The 20,488-nt window shown below is 41.7% G+C and overlaps 2 protein-coding genes across 2 annotated transcripts in view; both read right to left on the reverse strand.

Annotated features, from left to right (window-relative positions):
- Window positions 1-49: 49 nt before the first annotated feature.
- Window positions 50-11,644, reverse strand: LOC112560709. The gene is made up of 12 exons (XM_025232724.1): window positions 11,086-11,644; window positions 8,041-8,367; window positions 7,363-7,581; window positions 6,841-7,059; window positions 6,583-6,752; window positions 6,049-6,211; window positions 5,543-5,691; window positions 5,278-5,416; window positions 3,495-3,740; window positions 2,967-3,124; window positions 1,991-2,216; window positions 50-1,675 (listed from the first exon to the last, which is right to left on the reverse strand). Exons 2-12 carry the CDS (start codon window positions 8,296-8,298, stop codon window positions 1,427-1,429), a joined length of 2,196 nt encoding a protein of 731 aa, XP_025088509.1. The 5' UTR covers window positions 8,299-8,367; window positions 11,086-11,644; the 3' UTR covers window positions 50-1,426.
- A 5,763-nt stretch (window positions 11,645-17,407) lies between these two features.
- LOC112560137 (homeobox protein engrailed-1-like) overlaps window positions 17,408-20,488 on the reverse strand; it is a 48,506-nt gene continuing 45,425 nt past the window's right edge. The window contains exon 6 of the mRNA XM_025231731.1: window positions 17,408-20,448. Coding sequence (XP_025087516.1) covers window positions 20,237-20,448 — 212 coding nt within the window. The 3' untranslated portion in view covers window positions 17,408-20,236. The remainder of the gene's footprint in view (window positions 20,449-20,488) is intronic.

A 20,488-nucleotide genomic window follows, 5' to 3' on the forward strand; every position in this document is an offset into this window, starting at 1 on the left:
ATTTATATTCAAGAAAAAAAAAAAAAGAAAAAAAAAAAAAACACGGAAAGTTTGTACAGTTGATGCTTTATTCTAGTTTTCTCAAACATTGTCTCGAACATAAGTGACTATTTCCAGTGAGCCAGTTTATCCGCTTTCTTACCCACGGAAGAGTCACAACTTAATAAGGGCTAATTTTTTAGTCAGACTACATGAATCAGTCAAAATAACCTGTGAATTTTCAATTCAATCCTTTAGTCAACATTCACCGAAGTTTGTTGAAAGCTCCTCTATTTACAAATGAGCTGGTGGGGTGGGAAATATTCAGATCGAAATATTTTACACCAACAGTTTCCCAGAAACACAGCGGTGTTTCCACTCAGTGACCCCTATTTTCAGCTCATGCGTGACAGTTGCATGAGTACCAGGGTTTCAGTAGGCAGCACTAGTGTGAATAGGGTAGGCTTAACAGAATACAGAATATCATTATACAGAAAAATGGTAGCATTACAACAAAGCATATACTCGAGGGTAACTTGCGTAATTAACAATAGAGAATAGTTCAAACGTTTTGTGCATCGAGGAACAAAGTGTATTAACAAAGGGGATTATATGATAACTATACGGCTAAGAAACTGGCAATCACATTAACCAAAAAATATGATTGACAAGTGAATTTCATAAATATACAATCTACAAAGTTTCACGTGAACAAGAGAGTGATTTTGTTATGGTGTAATTTTATTTACTCCTCGGGAAACAAACCTAATCCGCCTGAAACTCAAACAACATATTACAGAGGGGTGTGTCCACATTGTCATTTCACTGCTGTGAAAGAAAGAATGGCTGATGGTTGTAGTCTTTCCCCTTCACGGCAGTTCGGAAAGAAGGCGTGTTCAACCAGCACCCATTAAAGAGTTGCAGTTGTCCATCGGTCCTGGTTCTGCTAATCTGGCATTGCAGCAGCAGCAACAGCAGTGTTAAAGGTCTACAACAGTGCAAAATATCCCCCCCCCCCACACACACACTTTTTTTAAAGACTAGTAAGAGCTATGTACAGCATAACATCTCCAAAATTCTGGATGAAAAAAAAACTGACTCCGCCATCTTTCAGTTCTCGAAATGAATTTCTGCAAACAGTCTTCACAAATATAAACATCAGTGCATTAAATGGATGCGTTTATATTGTCAAGGTTGCAGCCCATGGGAGAGCTTAATTAGGTGCATCCATGGCCAGCTGTGGGGTTAACAGTTCGATTTTCTGTGAATGGGGATATTTGTAGACATACATCTTGAGAACGGAGGTGAGTTATTTACCCATGTTTGGGGAAATAGTACCTCAATTCAGTAATTAAAAAGTTCTTGCACCTTAATAGACCTTTAATCCAAGCAGTTATAGTCCGTGCAGGGAGATGTGAGAGGTGTAGCCCGTAACAGTTGCCTTGGTCTATGTTTTTGACATTAGACTCATTCTCAGTGAGGTTGAGGTCCTCAAAACTGGGGGATACAGAATGAACCTCCTATCGTTTGTAATCGTTGCGCTGATACCACCATTCGATCTTGACACGGTGACCTCAGGCACTTTCAATGCTTTTCTCTTCAGAACATCTTGAGCTTTTGCTTGGTGCGGTCCGTCCGCAGCACCTCGCTGAAAAGTGTGATGGCGGGTCAGCTTCACGATCGGAAACTCATCCGTCTGAGGACAGAATTGTTTTCATTGTATCATTGTTTTAGAATATCGTTACAACAGCATAAAAATGAACAAAACTTATTTCTTTATTTCTATTTGAGGCACCCCAGTATCTTTCCTAGAATGCTAATATGTCTGACAGTCTCGGATATGAGGTATTAACATCTAGAAATGATGTCTCAATGAGACGGAATGCGTAATGGAATGACCCTGTGTCTGCCTAATTCTTCTCGCTTGTCTGTCTCTGCTTGCGTGCATGTGATTCCCCAATCGCTAAAAAGCTTTCACTTCAAACAACGGCATGAAACAACAGAGCCTGACCTTTGACCGAGCACCTCTCTCGCTGAGCCAACCCGATTTAACATCAGCATCCGGGTCAAAGCCTGGCCATCTAGCCCAGCCAGTGGTGCCTTTCGATGTGGCGGCCATACTGGCCAGCAGTTCCCCTGTTTGCTCTCGCACTAGCGTAGTAACGACGCACTTCCGGTACGTGGACCAGTTGACGTCATGTACATACCTTGTCACAAGAGCCCTTGCCGTTGGAATTCTGAGAAGAGAACAGTTAGTATGACAGCGCAGGCAGGATTTTCTCATTTTTAAAACATTCACAATGTAGATTTGACATGTATCGTACAAACTACAAACCCATCTTTGTGAAACTTCATCGCCTGGTGGTAAGTGATCTCGACCGTGGAGCTGACGGTTCGAAGTCTGCTCGGGCCTGTGGCTCAAAACCTTTACCTGCCCACCAGCAACTTTCCGGAAGTAGCATGTACCTGATTTACGAGGGGAAAATAAAGACGACACAAGGAAAAGGTTGGACCTTCCACATGGCTTTGCCCTAGAGCAGGGGTGGGCAATTAATTTTCCCAAGGGGCCGCATGAGAAACTGGTGTGGTTCTAGAGGGCCGGACTAATATATTTAACTCAGTTTTACCCAATACTGTATACAGGCCCGTTCTTACCCCCCGCGGGGCCCGAGGCATAGAGTATGTGCGGGGCCCTTGACACCACGATCGCCACGGTTGTCATTTAATGAAATGTGCGGGGCCCTAGGCAGATGCCTCGTCTGCCTGCCCCTAAGCACGGCCCTGACTGTATATATAGTATATATACTGGCGGGCGGGCCAGCGGGCGGGCCGGTCAGAGACAGGAGACGGGCCTGATCCGGCCCGCGGGCCGGCATTTGCCCAGGTCTGCCCTAGAGGGAACCACTTACGACCTCTTTTTTTCAAATCGTTAAAAAGATAGGTAGAAAAGAAAAGGGGAGGTAATAACCAGGTGCAGCTCTCCTGACCTGATGGGAACATAGTGTCGCTTTAAGTATTCCTCCGCCTGGCGGCGCGGCGCGAAGCGGTCGAAGTTGCGCAGCGCGACCCTCAGGACGCAAGCTCCTTCCGACAGCAGAGTGATGCTGGGCAGCTGAGGCGGCTTCAGCGACAGCAGACGCAGGTCCTGTCCATTGGAAACCTCACGTCAGTCTCGTTCAGTCAGTAACAGTCTTGACCCTCTCGTCAAACTCTCTAATCAGACTTCAACAGAAACTGTAAATATTATCTAAAGGCAGTTAATCATCCTTCCTGTGTCATCGTCTTCTTCCAGTTCTTCTTCGGTTCTTCCCGTAACTGAGGTTTGTAAATACCTTCGTAATCTTGTGTAATACCTTCTTGGGAAGGATATTAGAAAACATACTAGATGTCAGCTATGCGAAAAATCCCTGAGCTTGAAAAGAATGTTTTTAACTGGGCAAATGTTAAACATTCATGTAATACTTTACAGAAAGACAACTGTCAAGTCTCTGAGTGTTCGCCTTCGGTGATCTTACCGTAGCCTGCTTGGAGCGAAGGGTGCCGACACAAGCGAATCGTGTGTGAAGACTAGACTTGATCTTATTTTCACTCTCCTCCGAGGGTCTCTTGTCCACGAACTGTTTCCGTGGCGCGGACTGTGATGCAACGTCTGACTCCATGATGTCGATCTCCTCCTCCTCCTGTTCGCCGAAAGATCCTGGAGTCCAGCCGTCTGATAAAACCTCCTTCACATCGAATTCTTTGATGAGAGAAATTCGCCCCTGCAGGTGATAATCAGAACACATTGTGGAAATGTCCAAGTAAGCTTTTGGCTTTAGTTTTCACAAAAATATCGTTAGCACAATTCAAAACCATAAACATCAATCCCCCAACCCCATAAAATAACAACAAAATAAACACAAACAAATCTATATGTAACATCAATTTTTACAACATTACTTCAATGATGATGATGATAATGATATTAATATTATAGCACCTTTCCCCACCATGATGATAATGATGATGTTATTATTAATATTATTATCTTCGAAAACAAGGACGCATATATACATAATATAAGCCAAAGGCCACAATATATTCTCTTTATTCCTACAGAGGGACTATAAGGAATCATGCTGCAGTCGAGAAAATTCCCGAGTAAGAGGGAGGAGAAACACCGTTGGAGTCGATGTCGTGTGATGTTTACATACAAATTCTAAACAGCGTGAAAAGCAGCGACGAACCACACTACCTGCAAATGAGACAATGTGAAGATTGCATGGTCCGTAAATTAGAAACAAAAAGTTATAACTACACAGATAAGGAGACAAGTAATCCCATCAAGTGAAAAACTTCAGACACGATGGCCATGATGAACAACAGGCTGCAGAGACCGTTAGTGAAGAAGTGGTCTTGGCGCAAACACAAAACAGTGGTATATCCACGTATAAACAATTACTTGCTGTATGGTACCCCTCATCCATCCACAAAATGAAAGAAAACAATCGTTGCGATTAGCATTCTGGTGTTGCAATAATGCACCCACTCGAACGATGTCGAGTAGTTTACAAAGAAAGTGTTCTCCAACAACTGCTAGATTCCTGGGCATGGAAAGAAGAAAGCAGCAGAGAGAAAGAGAGAGAGAGGCAGAGGGATTGATTGATTCTTTATTGCTACAAGACCTTAGCTCCGGAAAGGGTGGGAGCGTCTGTCAAAGTCATTACACAACATCTTAAAACCGCTGTAAATATAATCCAATTATAAACACACATAAATAAAAAGATTACGTCTTCAAAGAAAAAAAAACAACACCGTTAAAGCTATTTGCCAGAAAAACAAAAACCAAGCAGAATACCAGAGAGACAGGAAGGGGAGGAGATAATGTAGGGAGGAGTGAATCGTCACGTGCTAAGATTTCTCTTCTCTTTTTCACGAGCTTCGTCGAGCGGCACAGCCAGAGAGAACACGGTACCTTCATAAAGCTGAGAAATGCAAGTCACGAGACCTAACCTGGTACCAAAAATATGCAGCTTATGATTTATCACTTATCAGGTACCTAAAATGTGAAAACTTACTTCTTAGGAAAGGTCTCATGTTCTTAACAAGAAAATTCTTCTGAGGAAGCAGCGATGGTAACAACGGGAGGAACGGTCAAAGTTGATAAGCTTTGTGAGATCGACGCACAGGTCTTCAACAGGTAGGCGATGCATGGAATTTCCACAGGGTTAGGTACAATATGACACATGACACACCTACTTTTATAGGGTTAGGTTACAACACGACACGTGACGAGACATGATATAACATAATACACACCTTCATAACGAAATAAACGTACTGAGCCGTGGCCCAGTCCAGCTCCAGGACGCGGCCATGAGGGATGTAGAGGACCTGCGACAAGAAGCACAGCTGTCGTAACGGTTCCGGGTCCCAGGAGTCGAACAGCTCGAAGTGCCTGTTGGTTGACACGAGAAGTATGAGAAACACTGGAGGGTGTGTAGAAGGAGGGCAACGTTACGATCTACTTACTTTTCATTAACTTACAGATTGAACGCAGAGGCTTTAAGTGTGGCTTCCTTACTTGGCAAACTCGATCTTTTCCTGCAGCTGCTCGTTGAAGAGCGCGGGGCAGATTTTGAGGAAAGTGGTTTTGTCGATCTGACACAGCTCCGTGGGCTCTCGGCAGATGACTGAGGCAGAGCGAAGACCGTCGCCCAGCAGGGCCAGCTCCTACAGGAAGGGAGGAAGACGATCCGACCTTACAGTTCTGTAGAGAGCGTTTGGTCGTTTTGTGATGTTTATGTCTAATGGAGATGATGAGAAGGGCGAGAGAGTGTCAGGAGGCGAACAGAGGTCTGTGAACTGTTGTAACGTTAGAGGGTTATCATAGTGTGCTTGCTGACCAAATAAAAGTTGCATGAACGTATAAAGGTTCAGAATGAGAAATATGCCATCTTGTAGACGTCATTCATTTCCTGTAACTCACATTTTTAAGGTCATATTTTTAAATGTGCTTTATACATATATGCATATATATCTATAAAAGGTTATAAAGCATAACATCCAATGAAAGAAAACTGAACCTACCCCAAAGCTTTCACCACTGCGAATGATATTTTCTGTGCTTGGGATTCGATCTCCTGTTCGTTGATCCACAAGATCAATCTGAATGAAGACGGAGCCAGAAAAGATGAAATAAAAGTCCTGGCCATAGTGTCCCTGCCTGAGAATTACACGTCCCTTGTCGCACCTGATGTTAGGGGGGAAACAACAGTCTGTAGCACGAGCTTGTTTGGCAGTAATAACATTATCTACTTAAGTCTCACCCTTTTCTTGTTACAGGGTGCATACAATCCTCGAGCACAAAATGTATGATTGTGCAGAAACAATGAAGTACAGAAAAGCCTGCTTTGTTCATCTGCTTTGTTGAAAGGGTGTATAATTACTGTGATAAAAGATAGTTATTCATTCCTGTTCAAATGCAGTCCACTTCGCATGTAATATTCTGACTCATCCCACCCACCTGTCCACTTAGTTACAACACAAGATTTGTCGAAACCATGGATTTATTCAACAAGATAATGAAAATCGCACAAAGGTTGTCTGCTATCAGTAACTCACCTAGTGTAGCGCACCACCTGACATATCTTGGTCCGCATCTGCTCATTGAACTTCTCCCGGAAGCTGCGCATGCCCATCAGCAGATGCTTCAGTCGCAGGATGTCTTCCGGTCTGCGCAGCTCCGGCCTGGTAATCATGATGCTCTGGGCCCACTCGGGTACGTGGGAACACTGAAATCACAGCAGAGAGCTTGCTTCAGCGCTTGTAAGGCCCTGGGAGTCAACTGCAGAAAACGTGTGTATATATCTTTATGCTTACCGCTCGTTTTCTTGCGAAAAGCGTCTTGTCGAAGTAAAGGATCTGTCCTTCCTTGTCTTCGTCTTCAGGTGCTCGCGTGCCACTGATGCTGACATAATATAACTCGGACAGTGTTGTCTGCTGCGTTTTGCGCATGCTCAGCTTCTGCATGTCCAGGCACAGCTTGCAGATGGCCTTCACCACCCTGCAGTACCACCAGAACGTCCGGATGGTGACCGCCTGCCAAGGACCATAAGAAAGGGGAAGACATAATGAGGCAAAATTCAAACTGTGATTGCTTTCGTCAACCAGTTTTGTAGAAGATATTTCGTGCTTGGGATCATTGCACTTTGATCTTAGCCAAAGGCACAGAAGCGATGAGCTTGAAATCAAAACAGCAAATTTTCTGCAGCTAAATATTTAAAAACACGGATGAAAACCGTCCATGTTTCAGGGTGGTTTTGTATGGGTTTGTTAATCTTCTGCACACGAATGAACTCAGCAAAAGGACGAATCAAATATTCAATAATCAACCTATCCTACTTTTTCCTCTTTTTCCTCTTCTTGGTCGGAGGACGAAAGGTTGTCCTGGTTGTTGACGAGCGCCATCGATTCACGGGACTTCTTTCTGTCACTCATTCGACTCGTGACTTTTCGAGACAATGTTGTGTTGGGAGACCCCTGCTCTTCTGCAGAGGCTGCTTCCTTCAGCATCTTCTGTCGTTTACGCAACCTGTCTCGAAATTTTTCTTTCGACCATTCCTGAGGGTGAACGCATGTCCAGTCGTAAAAAAAATCATCATCATCATCATGAATTTTTTTCTTTGAAATAAAAATCATATAGTCTCTTATGTAACAGCAAGTTAAATACTTAAATACTTAAACTATACCCGCACTGGCAATGTAGATTTGTGCATGGAATAAACTGATTTCAATATTTCATGTGCAATATTTCAAAGTGTAAGTTTTAATCGCTTTTATAAAGAAACAAATGCATTAAAAATCATAGAAAACTAACATCAGTAACAAATTCAGTGTTCCAGCTAACTTCGACCAAATAAATAAATTAGGTCAGAAAAATGCAGCAGTGCGACTCCATATTAAGTGCAGCCAAATCCAAAGCCAAAGCTCCACGTACAAGAGCAAGGATTAAAGACGAGCAACAAAAAAATTAATAAATAAAAAAAAAACAAACAAACAAAGTAGAGAAACTCTTCTTACAAGAATTTGCTGAGCGCTGGATGTTCGTCTGGCCGTTGCCTTGTACGTCCCACGGCGCTGGGCGCGCGATTTGCTGTCCGCCGTCTTGACCATCCGCTTCCGGTGCATGCGCAGAACGTGCTCGTTCTCATTGACGCCGTCGACGTAGTGGGAATACAGATTCCATGGCGTGGCCAGCTGTGGCGACGACCAGCGACGAGACTCCATTATCCGCACATGTAGGCTGTTGTCTCGACGATGCCCGCTGGTGTCACCCATGGTGAAGTCAAGTCCCCGGGGGTCAGGTACCACACAGGAAATGACTTTTTGCCTCTTGCGACCTTTATCCTGTATAGAACGGTAAAATTAAATTTAAGTACCTTTATTTTTATATCATTTCTTATAAGTAAAGCACAGGCATGACATCTTTTATTGCTTCAAGCACACTGGTTACAGCAAAGATGGAAGAACATAGTATAGATATACAGTATAAAGTGGCTTGAAAACATTAGTAACAAAACTAGAGAAAAGGCAGAACTTCTTCAAATGTCTATTACATTGCAGACTTATCCAAACCTGTGCATAAGCATAGTCACCTATATTCCTACACACTCATACACACATATAACTATGCAAGGAGAAATAAAGAAGTTTAGAAGGTTACACACCAACATTCACACCCCCACCAAATCTTTCATTCCCCTCCTCTCCCCTTCACAACCTCTGTACACTCTGACCCACCTGTTCTCGGCCCTCCATATACACACATTCACGCATACACACACACAAACCTTCTCCCAACCTGGGGTGGACGACAGACTGACCTCTTTGCACCAACTTCCCGCTAAAGGGACGCAAGCGACAAATGCTTGAACACCAGCTACGGCGTTATGTGCCCCTGAATTGGCAACAGCCTCTTTAATAGCAGTTTAACGATCACACTGAGGTAAGTTGAGGGCACAACCTTCGTATATAATGAGTGGAACGCGTCAAGATGAAAAAACCCGTCTTTAGTTCCCTTTAATAACAACTTTTTTGTGCCTACAAATAGTCTTTACCAACAGGTGTGTTTTTTTCTGTCTCTCAATGTGCTTCCCCCTCTCTCTTTTTTTCTGAATGTATTTCGTACACGTGTGGTGCATGCGGAGCCTTTGATTGAAAATCTCTGGTCCTACTTAAGGATTCACTTGCTCTCGCGAGTTATTCATTGCCTAATAACCGTTACACCTAGGCTGGGTTTCTACTGAGATCTTCTGCAGTCGAATCGGAGGTTAAGTTCAGGCTAAACTTTAAACAGCTCCGTTAGTTTGTGTGGATGTGAGGTCTTGAAAACGATTCTGGAGTCGCAGGGCTCATGTGGCATGTAGAGTATTCAGACTACACTTTGTGAATTCTTTTTGCATTTGGCAATTTAAGACTTCGTTACAAGACCTTACAGCAAACCCAGTCCACGTCTTCTCTGAAGGTCGCTTAGATAAGTCGCACATGTAGAAAGTTATTTTTTCTCTCGGGCCGCCATGTTTCGTCGTTGAGTGACATCATTGAAACCATCGGGCTCATTTTCAGTCTCCTTGGTGCGATCGTCAAAACGCTGGCATCATGGAGCTGGGGATCGCACCATACAGTTTCAAACACGAGTACAATGCGAAAAATCCGAGCGAAGTGGAGAAGCCTGGAGTTTTAGAGAATACATTTCTTGTCAAATGGCGCCTTCTACCTCACGAATTAGTTTGTTTTCCTCCACGAAAGAGTACGAAGCATGACGGTCTCGGGGATCAAGTGCGCAAATTTAGAAAAGATTATAATAAACGGTTATTATGAAACCCAAACGTTTGAGTGGAAACGATTCAGAACCCCAGTTCCTACAATTTCTTGTCACGAGTTTATCCACGATTTTGCCCGTTCTTGTACAGAGAACTTGCGCTGACTAGTCGTGATTATGTCATTGTTTCCCTGGAGATACCTAAGGACTAGGGAAACGGACTGGCGTAAATATTGTCCTGTAAACAAAAATTCCAGATTTTTTTAAACATTAGGCACGACCAGCAAGGTCTCATTTAAAGCTATGGCGTTTAGAAGTCACAGTGAACGGAGATATTTTTTAAGAAATCGTCTGTGATAATCCTTGAGGGAAGCAGGCGTGTTATGCATATGAATTCCAATAGTTCAATAGTGATCAAAAGGACATCAGCAGTATTTCATGTTTTGATTTTCTGAATTTTTCTTCTATTCTCTTTCTTTCCACATTTTTCATTGGTTCACTTGAACAGGTGATGTTAAGACAAATCATGAAAATCACAACTGATTACATCAAATCAGATCAGTCTTTAAAAAGTGAAAAAGAAAACATTCGCATTTTAGTGCGAAAATACGCAGAAAAGATTTTTTTAATGGACAAACATTGCCAAAATTATAACAATGGCAAAATTCATATCTCATCGTCACATCATCGTTTGCCACAATTACAATGCGTGTCTGCTTAAGATCGACATAAAGACCGTTCTTAACCGGAATGAATAAAAGTGTCTGATGTCTGACAAACATGGACTAGTGTTTGAACAAGTTTGATAAGGTTTTATTATAACTATAATGTAAAAACTTCGTCCTCTCAGTTATACCAGTGTTGGAAAATTGTGTGTGTGTTCAAGTCACTTGAACTGACCCCTCAGTGGTTCAGAAAGATTAATGGTCGGCTGGACGATTCTTCTCTAGTGTAGAAGAATTGAAATGAGTCAATTTGTTTCGAGAATTTAGGTAGGAGAAAGGTGGAATGACAATTTATAGATGTAAGCCGGGACCGAACAAAGGCACATATAATTATTTTCTGTGTGTGTGAGTGAGAGAGAAATGAACTTGACCATAAAGACTTCGTACATTTGGTATGCGTTACTTTTCTGTGTTTTGCTCCCTCCTATGGAACGATCTGCTATTAACGGACGAAAGACTGGGAGGAATCTGACCGTTGGCGTCACACTTACACATTGCAAAATTGAATAAATGGCTTGAATAATCTGATACTAAGGTGGAGAATGTAACAGACGATATCGATAAAAAAAAAAGTCTTACCTCTGCTACTGGCGTATACTCATCCTGACAACAGCACTTACTATGTCCCCCCACGACATACCCAAGACACAGCAGTGCACAGCTTTCTTTTCCTCCGTGCAGCGATCACAGCCCGGCGAGAAGGCGAGCCTAATAATGGAAGTCACGCTTTGTTACGACTTCCAAAAGTGACAAGCTGGTAACCACCCGGCCCGTGCCACTCGTTTTGTTCGTTGTCCTGGTGATGTCGGACCGGAGTGCAAGAACGCCAGCACTCAAAAGAAAGAAGTGAGCGGAGAAAGTCAACTATTACCCGTTTATGTTGGTGTCTCTGTAAACACTTTCATACAAAACGACAAGCAAGCTCTTCTTCGTATGACCGGCGTGTGACTTCAAGCCTTTGACTGTCGCTGTGATTGACGGGGGATAGGACATGTGGAACTGTTTATGGGCTTTAGGTGTGTCGACAAACAAAAATATCAATGGTTACTGTTTGGATATTGGTGTTAAGCCTGATATAGTCCGTGTCTTTGAGTCATAGTCAACAACGAAAGTTGACAACCAAAATTTAAACTGTATTGTCAAGCAGTCAAAAGCTTGAAGCCACACGCCGGTCGTGCGAAGAAGAGCTTGTTTGTTGTTTTGGCTAGCATGCCTTGAGCGTCCTCAGTGCAGAATGTATCATTTGAAAACATGTAGGCGAAGGAACATCATTTTTGTCCTCGGGCACGAATGTTTATAATTTTGTTTCACAGCTGCGTCCCATTTTTAAGTTTGGCTGCAACATCCAACCCAGTAGTTTATATAAAACGCCATTGTTTTCGACTTTATGTTGCTGTCATAGCCTAACCTAACAAAACAACAACAACAACAACAACAACAACAACAACAAGTGTGGTATAAGAATGAAGAAAAGGATAACAGCATTTCTAGAGTGTCACCATGAAAGAAATGAACGACGACGGTGATGGTGATGATGATGACGACGACGATGATGACGATGATGATGATGACGATGATGATGATTACAAATACCGACGATCTGTCAACTTTAAACGTACACAAAGCCAGTAATTTCGACACAATTTGTTTGCATTTATTTTATTACTGTAAAACTTGAAATATTCGTTAATTACACAAGATTTCTCAAAAATCTACATTATGTATGACGCGAAGTTCAAACAATGTTTAAAAAACAAGGCACTTTAGATATTAATTCAAGCAGAAATTTCTCCATCTCGAAATAGCATATGTGATAATTTTTCATTATGAAATAGTAATCACACTTCATTACTTAATCATGAAGGAATTAACACACCACTGCGGCATAATAACGAAATAAAACACAGTGACTGCCCTTATTACATAGCACCGTCTATTAATCTCTTCATATTTACATGATCTCCTAATGCTTGTCCCATAGGACATGTAAGCTCCTCAGCATAAGCTTACCTTACACCCCTCCCCCACCAGTGACGAGGTCTGTTTTACATCTCTATCAAAAAAGTTTTTCCTTTTACCAAGGCACTTGAGTTTTCTATTTTACATTACGTTCACTAGTAATAAAGAAACTTCATGTGTTTCTTATCCTCATATAGCACATTGCCATTTTCCTCTTTTAAAACTACTAGCTCATCTTCTTTAGAAAAAAAGAAAGCTCATTATTCAATGATTCATCAAACAACTGCAATATTCCATTTTTTTCTGTAGCCTTCGACGTACACGAGATTTTGTGTGAACTGCAGGTAGTAGATTATCCCCAAGAGGATTACGTGAGCGTTCGTAGTTATATATTTCACACATTCAGTGCCCGTACTCCGTTTACTGCTTGAAATTTGTGAAAATATTTACAGATTAAAGTGATATACAAACAGTCATGCAAATTGGATCAAAAACGCAGTCTCCAAAATAAATTTAACCAATTCCTGAAAAAGGCACTATTGACTTTGTCGGAACGATGAGGCGAACCACTCATCATGTGCGTTCGTTAAGTATCATTATCAAACGAATTCCGCAATAAGCTTCAAGCAAGAACTCTGTTTGGGCGATGTCAGCTTGTAAGCAAACCACAAAAGTGTTTCTCGACGTCAAGTTGAAGTGAAGGGCTCTGTGGTAGCGCTGAATAAGGAAGCTGCCAATTGTCACAGGACGAATGCACGCAAATATCAACAAGTTTCTATACGACGCTGTGTTTTAAAATTCAAAAATGAGAACTACTGATGAAGAAAGAAAGCAAACCTAAAATGGTCAGAGGGAAAGAAAAAGAAGAGGAGGAGAAGGGCAAGAAAAGGAAAAAGAACTGCTTTGAATAGCCATAGCAAAGGACTTTAAAATAAGGGAGAGTACTCAATTATCTGCTGAAATAATGATAAGTGATTTCCCCTTAACAACCTGTGCCTAGTATAAGCCATGAAAAAAAATGTGATCTCTGAAAAGATGTCCCTCTGTGAAAATCATAATTAGTAATAAAAGTATGTAAATTAGAAAAATGTAAAAATATGTGCATTTACTAAGGCTATATCAACTTCACAAAGAAGTAGTCTGATATTTCGTGAAATCGGAAACTGATGCTTCAAAGACAAGATAGTGGGCTGATTAAAGAGCGAGAGGGGGACATTGCTCAGTGGCACGTCTTTGGTGAGGGCACCATGCGACTCGTGAAACCAGACTTTCAAGCAAGTAATACACCAAAGGCAATTCCCGTGGCTATGACGTACACCCGAGGGCGAAAGACGCGAGAACGAGGGTAGGACTACCTCCACGCCATCGCTGACTCGGAGGGGGGCCGAAAGGCATCAGTGGTGATGGAAGATGTTCGGCTTTGGAACAGGAGGCGGGGGTAGGGAGGGAGGGGAGGCGGGGCAAACTTCATACTGACAGTTAACGAGGTTCGCACTCAAACATTACCGATGAAGCCTTTACTGATTAGCACAACCAGTTTCTGACTCTATATCACAAACACGCAACCTTGTGCACTAAACGCGTGAAATACTTTCGTAAACCAGCATGGCTCGATCAAGAACTTTAAACAGTCATCCACTTTAGAGATCTGATAAAGAAGAATGGTCAAAAAGCCGAATACAAAGAGCAAAAAAAAAAACAACAACAACAACCCCCCCCCAAAAAAAAACAAAAAAAACAACAACAACAAACAAATAAACAAAAACTAGTCACAGTAATTAAAAAAAGGAGAAAATGTGCTTCTATAAACTCGCAGAATACAAAAGTAATAATAAAAACATCTGGAAAGCCGCTAATACCGTAACAAATAAATCTAAAGAAAAACTAGTACCACGATCTCACTTTCTTCTAAAGCACTAAACTTGAACTTTGGATTCTTTAGAAGCAGAATTGTTCCAAAGAACAAATGAAAAGAAAGCAACTTGGACAAATTTCAAGGCTTCTGTAGCTTTAAGAATATTAACACCACCCTCAACTTTCCCCCAGTAAGTGTATTACAAAGCGTTTTCACAGCTAAAGCAAACATACACAAGAGGGCCTGACAACACTGACCAAAAAAAAAAAAAAAAAAAGAAAATTCTCGGCACTAGTCAGTGCAGCAATGATTACCTATCTATTCTTGTTTATAGGGGTCCTACCACTAATTAGCAGACTAAATTACAACACAGGTATGCGCGTCTGTAAAATATTAAGGGGAAAATTTTCATCTAGACTTTATTCTCTATCAAAATAATAATAGGGTCCATCAAACTCGATACTCCCATACCTAGAATCAACCATTTCAAGACAAGCCTGAAGTATTCAGGTAGTGTTCTATGGAACAGCCTTCCTTTATACTTCCAGCAAATTGAATTTAGTCTATACCAGAGCTTGACTTCTACAACACCTATATAAAACCGTTTGATTGATCGCTTGCCCAACGTAAACACCCATTATTAACAATCAACAAATGATCACGTGCCAAATATTACCTATTTTTCAGTCAAAAATTCCTAATCAATGATACATCCATCCCCATCCTTGTACACATACTTATCTTCCCTGTTTAATTTTTCCTTTTTTAATGCCTTTGTTTTGTGGTAGTATTTCCGTTCTCCTTCTTTAGATTCAGGGCTAGATGTTAAAAAAAACAAAAACATAATTTTTCCTAATTCTGTTACCTTCGAAAATAAAGATTTATCATTTGTGTCACTCTCTCGTCTTCTCTACCTTTTTTGCAGTTTGTGAGGAATCACATCTCAAGCATTGGTTCGGAGGGAGGGGAAAAAATATTTTTACACTTTCAGTAATCTTTTTTGAGGGGGCGGCAACACCCCATCTCCCCTTGATTCCTACGCCACTGATGTGTTTGTCTGAAGCGATCTCTTACAAGAGCATGGCCAGCTGTAGGAGCTAAAGGACTGGCGAAATACCCGAAATACCTGCTTAGTAAATGGGATTGGCGATCACTGGGTTTTGTCTTCGCTAATTTGTATTAAGTCTCAAACTACCTTGACGCTGGTCATGTCGTACTATATTACAGAAACTAGCAGAAAGAAAATAGACAAACCACCCGAAAGAGGACTTTTTTTTTTTTTGGTCATGCATACGGTCCCATGGTCAGTCTTTAGCAAGAGGAAACCCTCAGTACGTCCTGCGAACTGAATGGTAAAGTGGCTAATTTATTTACATAAATTTTGTTTGATTCTGTGACACACAAAATGTCTTGAGTTTTGTAGGACTGAGTTTATGGAAAGAGTAAGTTTTTATGGCAAGGATCTTAAATCGTTATTTTGCTTTTAAAGCTTCAGCACATGGGCGGTGAGCTGCAGGATGGCTCATATCTCTTGAAGGTACCCGTGATTTGCCGTATCAACTAAACATACGAAAGTGAAGTAAGTCCAGATTTCATCTGAAATAGCTGAGTGCTTGTTATAATTTTTTATTTAATAGCACTTTTTTAAACTGAAAGTTTTGGCGTCGATCTGAAATGTTGCTAAATTACAGAAGACAAAATGTAACTACCCGTAACTAGGCGTTAACAAACAGTGCGTGATCTTAAGTAGGTTTGAAATTACCCGATGTCCATTCTTTTATCTGTAGACAGCGATATTAAATCCAGCAAAATGGAGAAAATGCCAAAGTGTCAAAACACAATCTCAGCTGACTCTAATAAAATAAAATAAAATTAGATTAATATTGTTGAAACACTTTTCATATTTATTTTGTAAAACGAAGCATAAAGACTTCATTGAAAAGAATAATTCCATTCCTAGAATAGTCTGATGTTAAGTTTTAAAATATCGTGTACGTTAACAACAGTCCTCGCTATAAAGCCCAGAGCTGGAAGAACTACAATATTTTTAAATATCTCAATAAATAATAGACCCACGATTAAGCCCGTATCTTGATTACATTTCATTACCAGTTACTTTGTGCGAAATAAAGCGCCCATGAAATGACGGAATCGCTGTCTTTATCTTCTTTTTCCTTTTTCCTGTCAGTAAAATTTGAAAACACGAAAGTAAGAGCTACAAAATAATTTTTCGAAACCAAGCAAAAATTGTGAAAGGCAAAATCTCCTCTAAATGAAAGTTATTGTGGACGGATTGTACTCGATAGTCAAGAAGCAATTTTATAAAAGCTGCGGAACGGACGGAATGATGTTTTTGTGAAGTGAATGATGGGTGTGCAGTACGGTGACTACCTGACAGTTCTCATCTTGTTTGTAACGCTAGGACAGGTAAGCCAACAAGAGAAATGAAGATGAAGTGGATATGAGACCCAGCAGTTTTCAGGTTTTAATAAAAAGGGGAAAAATCCTTTAAGATTAAAAACTAGTCGCGCTGGTGTTTTCGTGCTGTTCTATGCGAGTGTCACTAATTAGTTAAAGCTGTGTAAGCTGCATAATTAATTGCCCTTTGGGACAGCTAAAGCTGCATTATATTAATGGCATTCTCGTCTTGAATGTCGTACGCGATACGACTGTCGCCGTAACTACAACAGCCTGGAATCTTCTTCAAGAAGCATCTTTCTGCAACTTATTTGTAGATCGGTTAACCGAAGATAGCCGTGAAAACCATATATTCATGGATTCAGGGTAGGCCTACCCGAAGCGTCTTACCAGCCAGTATTTTCACGGAGTAGTCTTTCTGATCCCTTTCTCATAACCTTTTCCCATCTTCGATAAATATAGCCGAGATCGTCATTAATTTACTTAAATCGAAGTAATTACAGAATTTGTTTTTTAAAACCAACAAATAAACAGGACAGATATAATGGCACAGAGCTCCGTAATCGCCGTTTTCATTGATTTCGTAACCGAAGAAAAACAAACTTCATAAAAAAACGAACTTGAGCTTTGCCGTCGGTGTATTGCCTTTCGGGTTTTGTTATTTGTTTATTTTTTTGTTAATATTTTTGCTGGTCATTTTGTTTGGGAATGAAAAAATTACTTTGTCATCATATACTCGCTCGCAGAAAATAATTTTGTCAGAATGATTAAATTCGACTTCCCATAACTTCTTGTTTGCTTTTTCTTTAAAAAAAAAATGTTCCTCGTTTTAGTGGTTAGGTTCTCGCCTCATCCTCGTTTAGAGTCTAAATCATCCATGCATGTGCAATGGCAGTGAGAATTCCTGCTGTACTGGTCGGTTAGATAACTTTGCCCTCTCGCTGGCTCATAAAACATCGAGTTAATCAGCCAATGTCCTACCCAAGTTTCCCTCACGGGTGAATTGCCGATGACCATGAATGCGAACCTTGGCGAACACGTTAAAAGTATATTATCAAAATAATTTTAGCACCCAAAGGTAAGACTGCAGTAGGCACGATGCATTTAATCATTACTTAGAACTTAGGCTGACCTTGCTAACCTCGTGATCAATGCCATTTGCATCATTTGTGCTGAACCAAACAACGCGATCACATTTTCGTGTGACCCAAAGTCTTTGTGTTTTCAGTCGCTGTGATGCAGTCCTATATGCTAGGCGCAAAACTTCAACAATTAATTCATCTCATTTCACCAGAAGAAATCATTGTTTCTGAAAACGTTTTGCTAGTTGAACGCACAGAGTGGGGATGGCGGCGCGAGCGTTCGCGCAACTTGGGAAACGCCTTAGACAGATGGGACATCGTCACAGCCTGCTGTCTGGACCACACTCACCGCACTTTGAGGAATGTTGTGCGTTTCCAATTATCAAAATTATCATTTCATCACTTTCATTGCACTGCCATACCTTTGCTTAATTTCGGTGGCTATGCGATCATTATCCTCAAAGACAGTATTTTGTCTGAAACTTAATGTGAGGTTAACGTGACACAAGTACTAAAGGACTCGGACCTTCTGATTATTCTCGCAAACAGAAGTGTAGCAGTGAGAGTTGTGTAACTCTTATCCCTTAAAAAATCATCCTGCCTTGCCTCAAGAGATGGCAATATAGGAATAAAAGGGGCTTAATGGGTCTGGACGTTGTGCGATAGAAGTGGGGTATGGAATTGAGGAAGATAAGTCTAATGTTGTAAGCGACACCGGAGCACGGCACACCACAGCACAACACAGCTGGGAGACACATTTTAAACATCACACACACACACACGCACGCACACACACAGCGATTTAAATTGTGCCGTGACAAGATGAATTATGTCTGTACAAATGTAACATTCAACAGACGTATCTCTGGCGTACATCCTCTTGGCGTAAAGCGCCTTTGTTGCTCCGCCTGTCAGATTCTTTCAAACTTCCAAACAGACTTTCGATTTGGGTCCTTTACCAGTGCATCCCTGCGCCAAACCGTGACAGCTGAAGCCAGAATGTCTGGCAACACAAAATCGCCAGCGTAACTGCTCAATTCCCTTCTCAGTCATGATTCCTTGGTTTTGACCTCCTGAAGCACGTGCAAGACGGGTTTTTCGTAGCTCAGAGGTTGAACCGGTGTATGACGACAGGTACTCAGTGTCTCTTTTATTGTCTGTCCTAAGTCCACTTTCTTTTGTGTGCTCTCAGGCACTCCGCGCACACTAAAGATTTTCATGTCGCTTGTCGACTAAAGAGGAAGGCAATGTGCAGGGCGGGTGTCCAGCTCGACTTTTAGCCCCACCTCCGGCACGACTGACCTCATACTCTCTTGTCGTTTCGGTTTTCTAAGCCGTTAATGTGTGACAATCTCGTGACGTCACCCTACAAAACAAGCGATTGATTCCCTGTCCACTGGACGACGCCAAGAGCAACTGCAGGTGAGTGGTGCCCCTCTCCCTTGACCGACATCACAAAATAAACAGCAAGAGGACCACGTGACTCCCCCAAGTATCTCTCGCTCCAGGGATCCCACGACATGTGATTTGCTGTTGCTGCTGTTAGATGATAAGGCTGTTGGAAGATGCAAGGCTGTATATTTTTTAATCCTTTTTTAATATCTTACTTCTTACCTCTGATCTGAAAGCGTTTATCCTTTTTGTGTTAATGTCACATTTGTACATTTCTGGGCGATTTTGTGTCAAAACCAGAGATGTGTAAACTACACACCCTTTCTGTGAGTTAGTAATTTCCTGATTTCTGTCTTGTTAAACAGTGCAACGGTCAATATTGTGCTCATGGAAAAAAAATCGACGCATTTTTTTTTCTTTTTGGAGGTGGTATCGTCCTTGTAAATGCTGTGTCTCGGGTACAACTGAGATATTTATTATTCAGCGGCCATTTCTAGGGATTTTCCAGAATGTTTAATAGGTTCAGTCAAAGTGATTCTTGAGGAAACAACCTGATACCACTTTTATTCTAAGAACCCGTTTCGCACCTAGTCCTCATTGCTATGGTTGTGCAGATGCCGCTACAAATGTTATTTGAGCAGAATTCTACCACCACACGGCCTTGTGCTACCTTACAGAATGTATACATGGTGCTTTGTAGACACGGACAGCACGCTCGCAAGCTTGAATGGCAATGATGAGTCTGATTAATTTGACCAGCTGACATTGAATCCTGAGCACTGATATTGCTCTGGGCTTTGTACAGTGGTGCCGACTGACCGACCACGCGTGTAGTTAAGACTTGAATTCTGTCACACCAAGGTCTGAGTATATTTGAGAGATGCACCAGGAGCGTAATATAACTTAAAAGCCTGTTGTCCCAAGGCCTGGCCTTGCGACATTTTGCCTGGTAAATCTAAAGTGCGGTTGTGACATCGTCCTTGTCATGATCCTAACATAGTTCAGAGATGTTCCATCAGCGTTCCTAATGGCCACCCGGGGTAGAGCACTGCTGAAATGCATTGTGAGGGTACGGTGCCGCCTGCACGTCCGCACGTTGAGGGACAGGTCCTCCACACCCTCCGTGCACTTCGGGTGGTTGCTGAGGTGACCCGTAGAGCAGTTGAGGATCGCTCCACCCAGGGTAGACGGGGGCAACGCCTCCTGCCCACTTGGGTCCTAACGACTGGGTTGCATCTGCAAACGAACAAAAAAGAGGATCTTATTTGTTTTGATC

This window comes from Pomacea canaliculata, linkage group LG3, assembly GCF_003073045.1.
Source record: "Pomacea canaliculata isolate SZHN2017 linkage group LG3, ASM307304v1, whole genome shotgun sequence".
In the NCBI taxonomy this organism is placed as follows: Eukaryota; Metazoa; Mollusca; class Gastropoda; order Architaenioglossa; family Ampullariidae; genus Pomacea; species Pomacea canaliculata.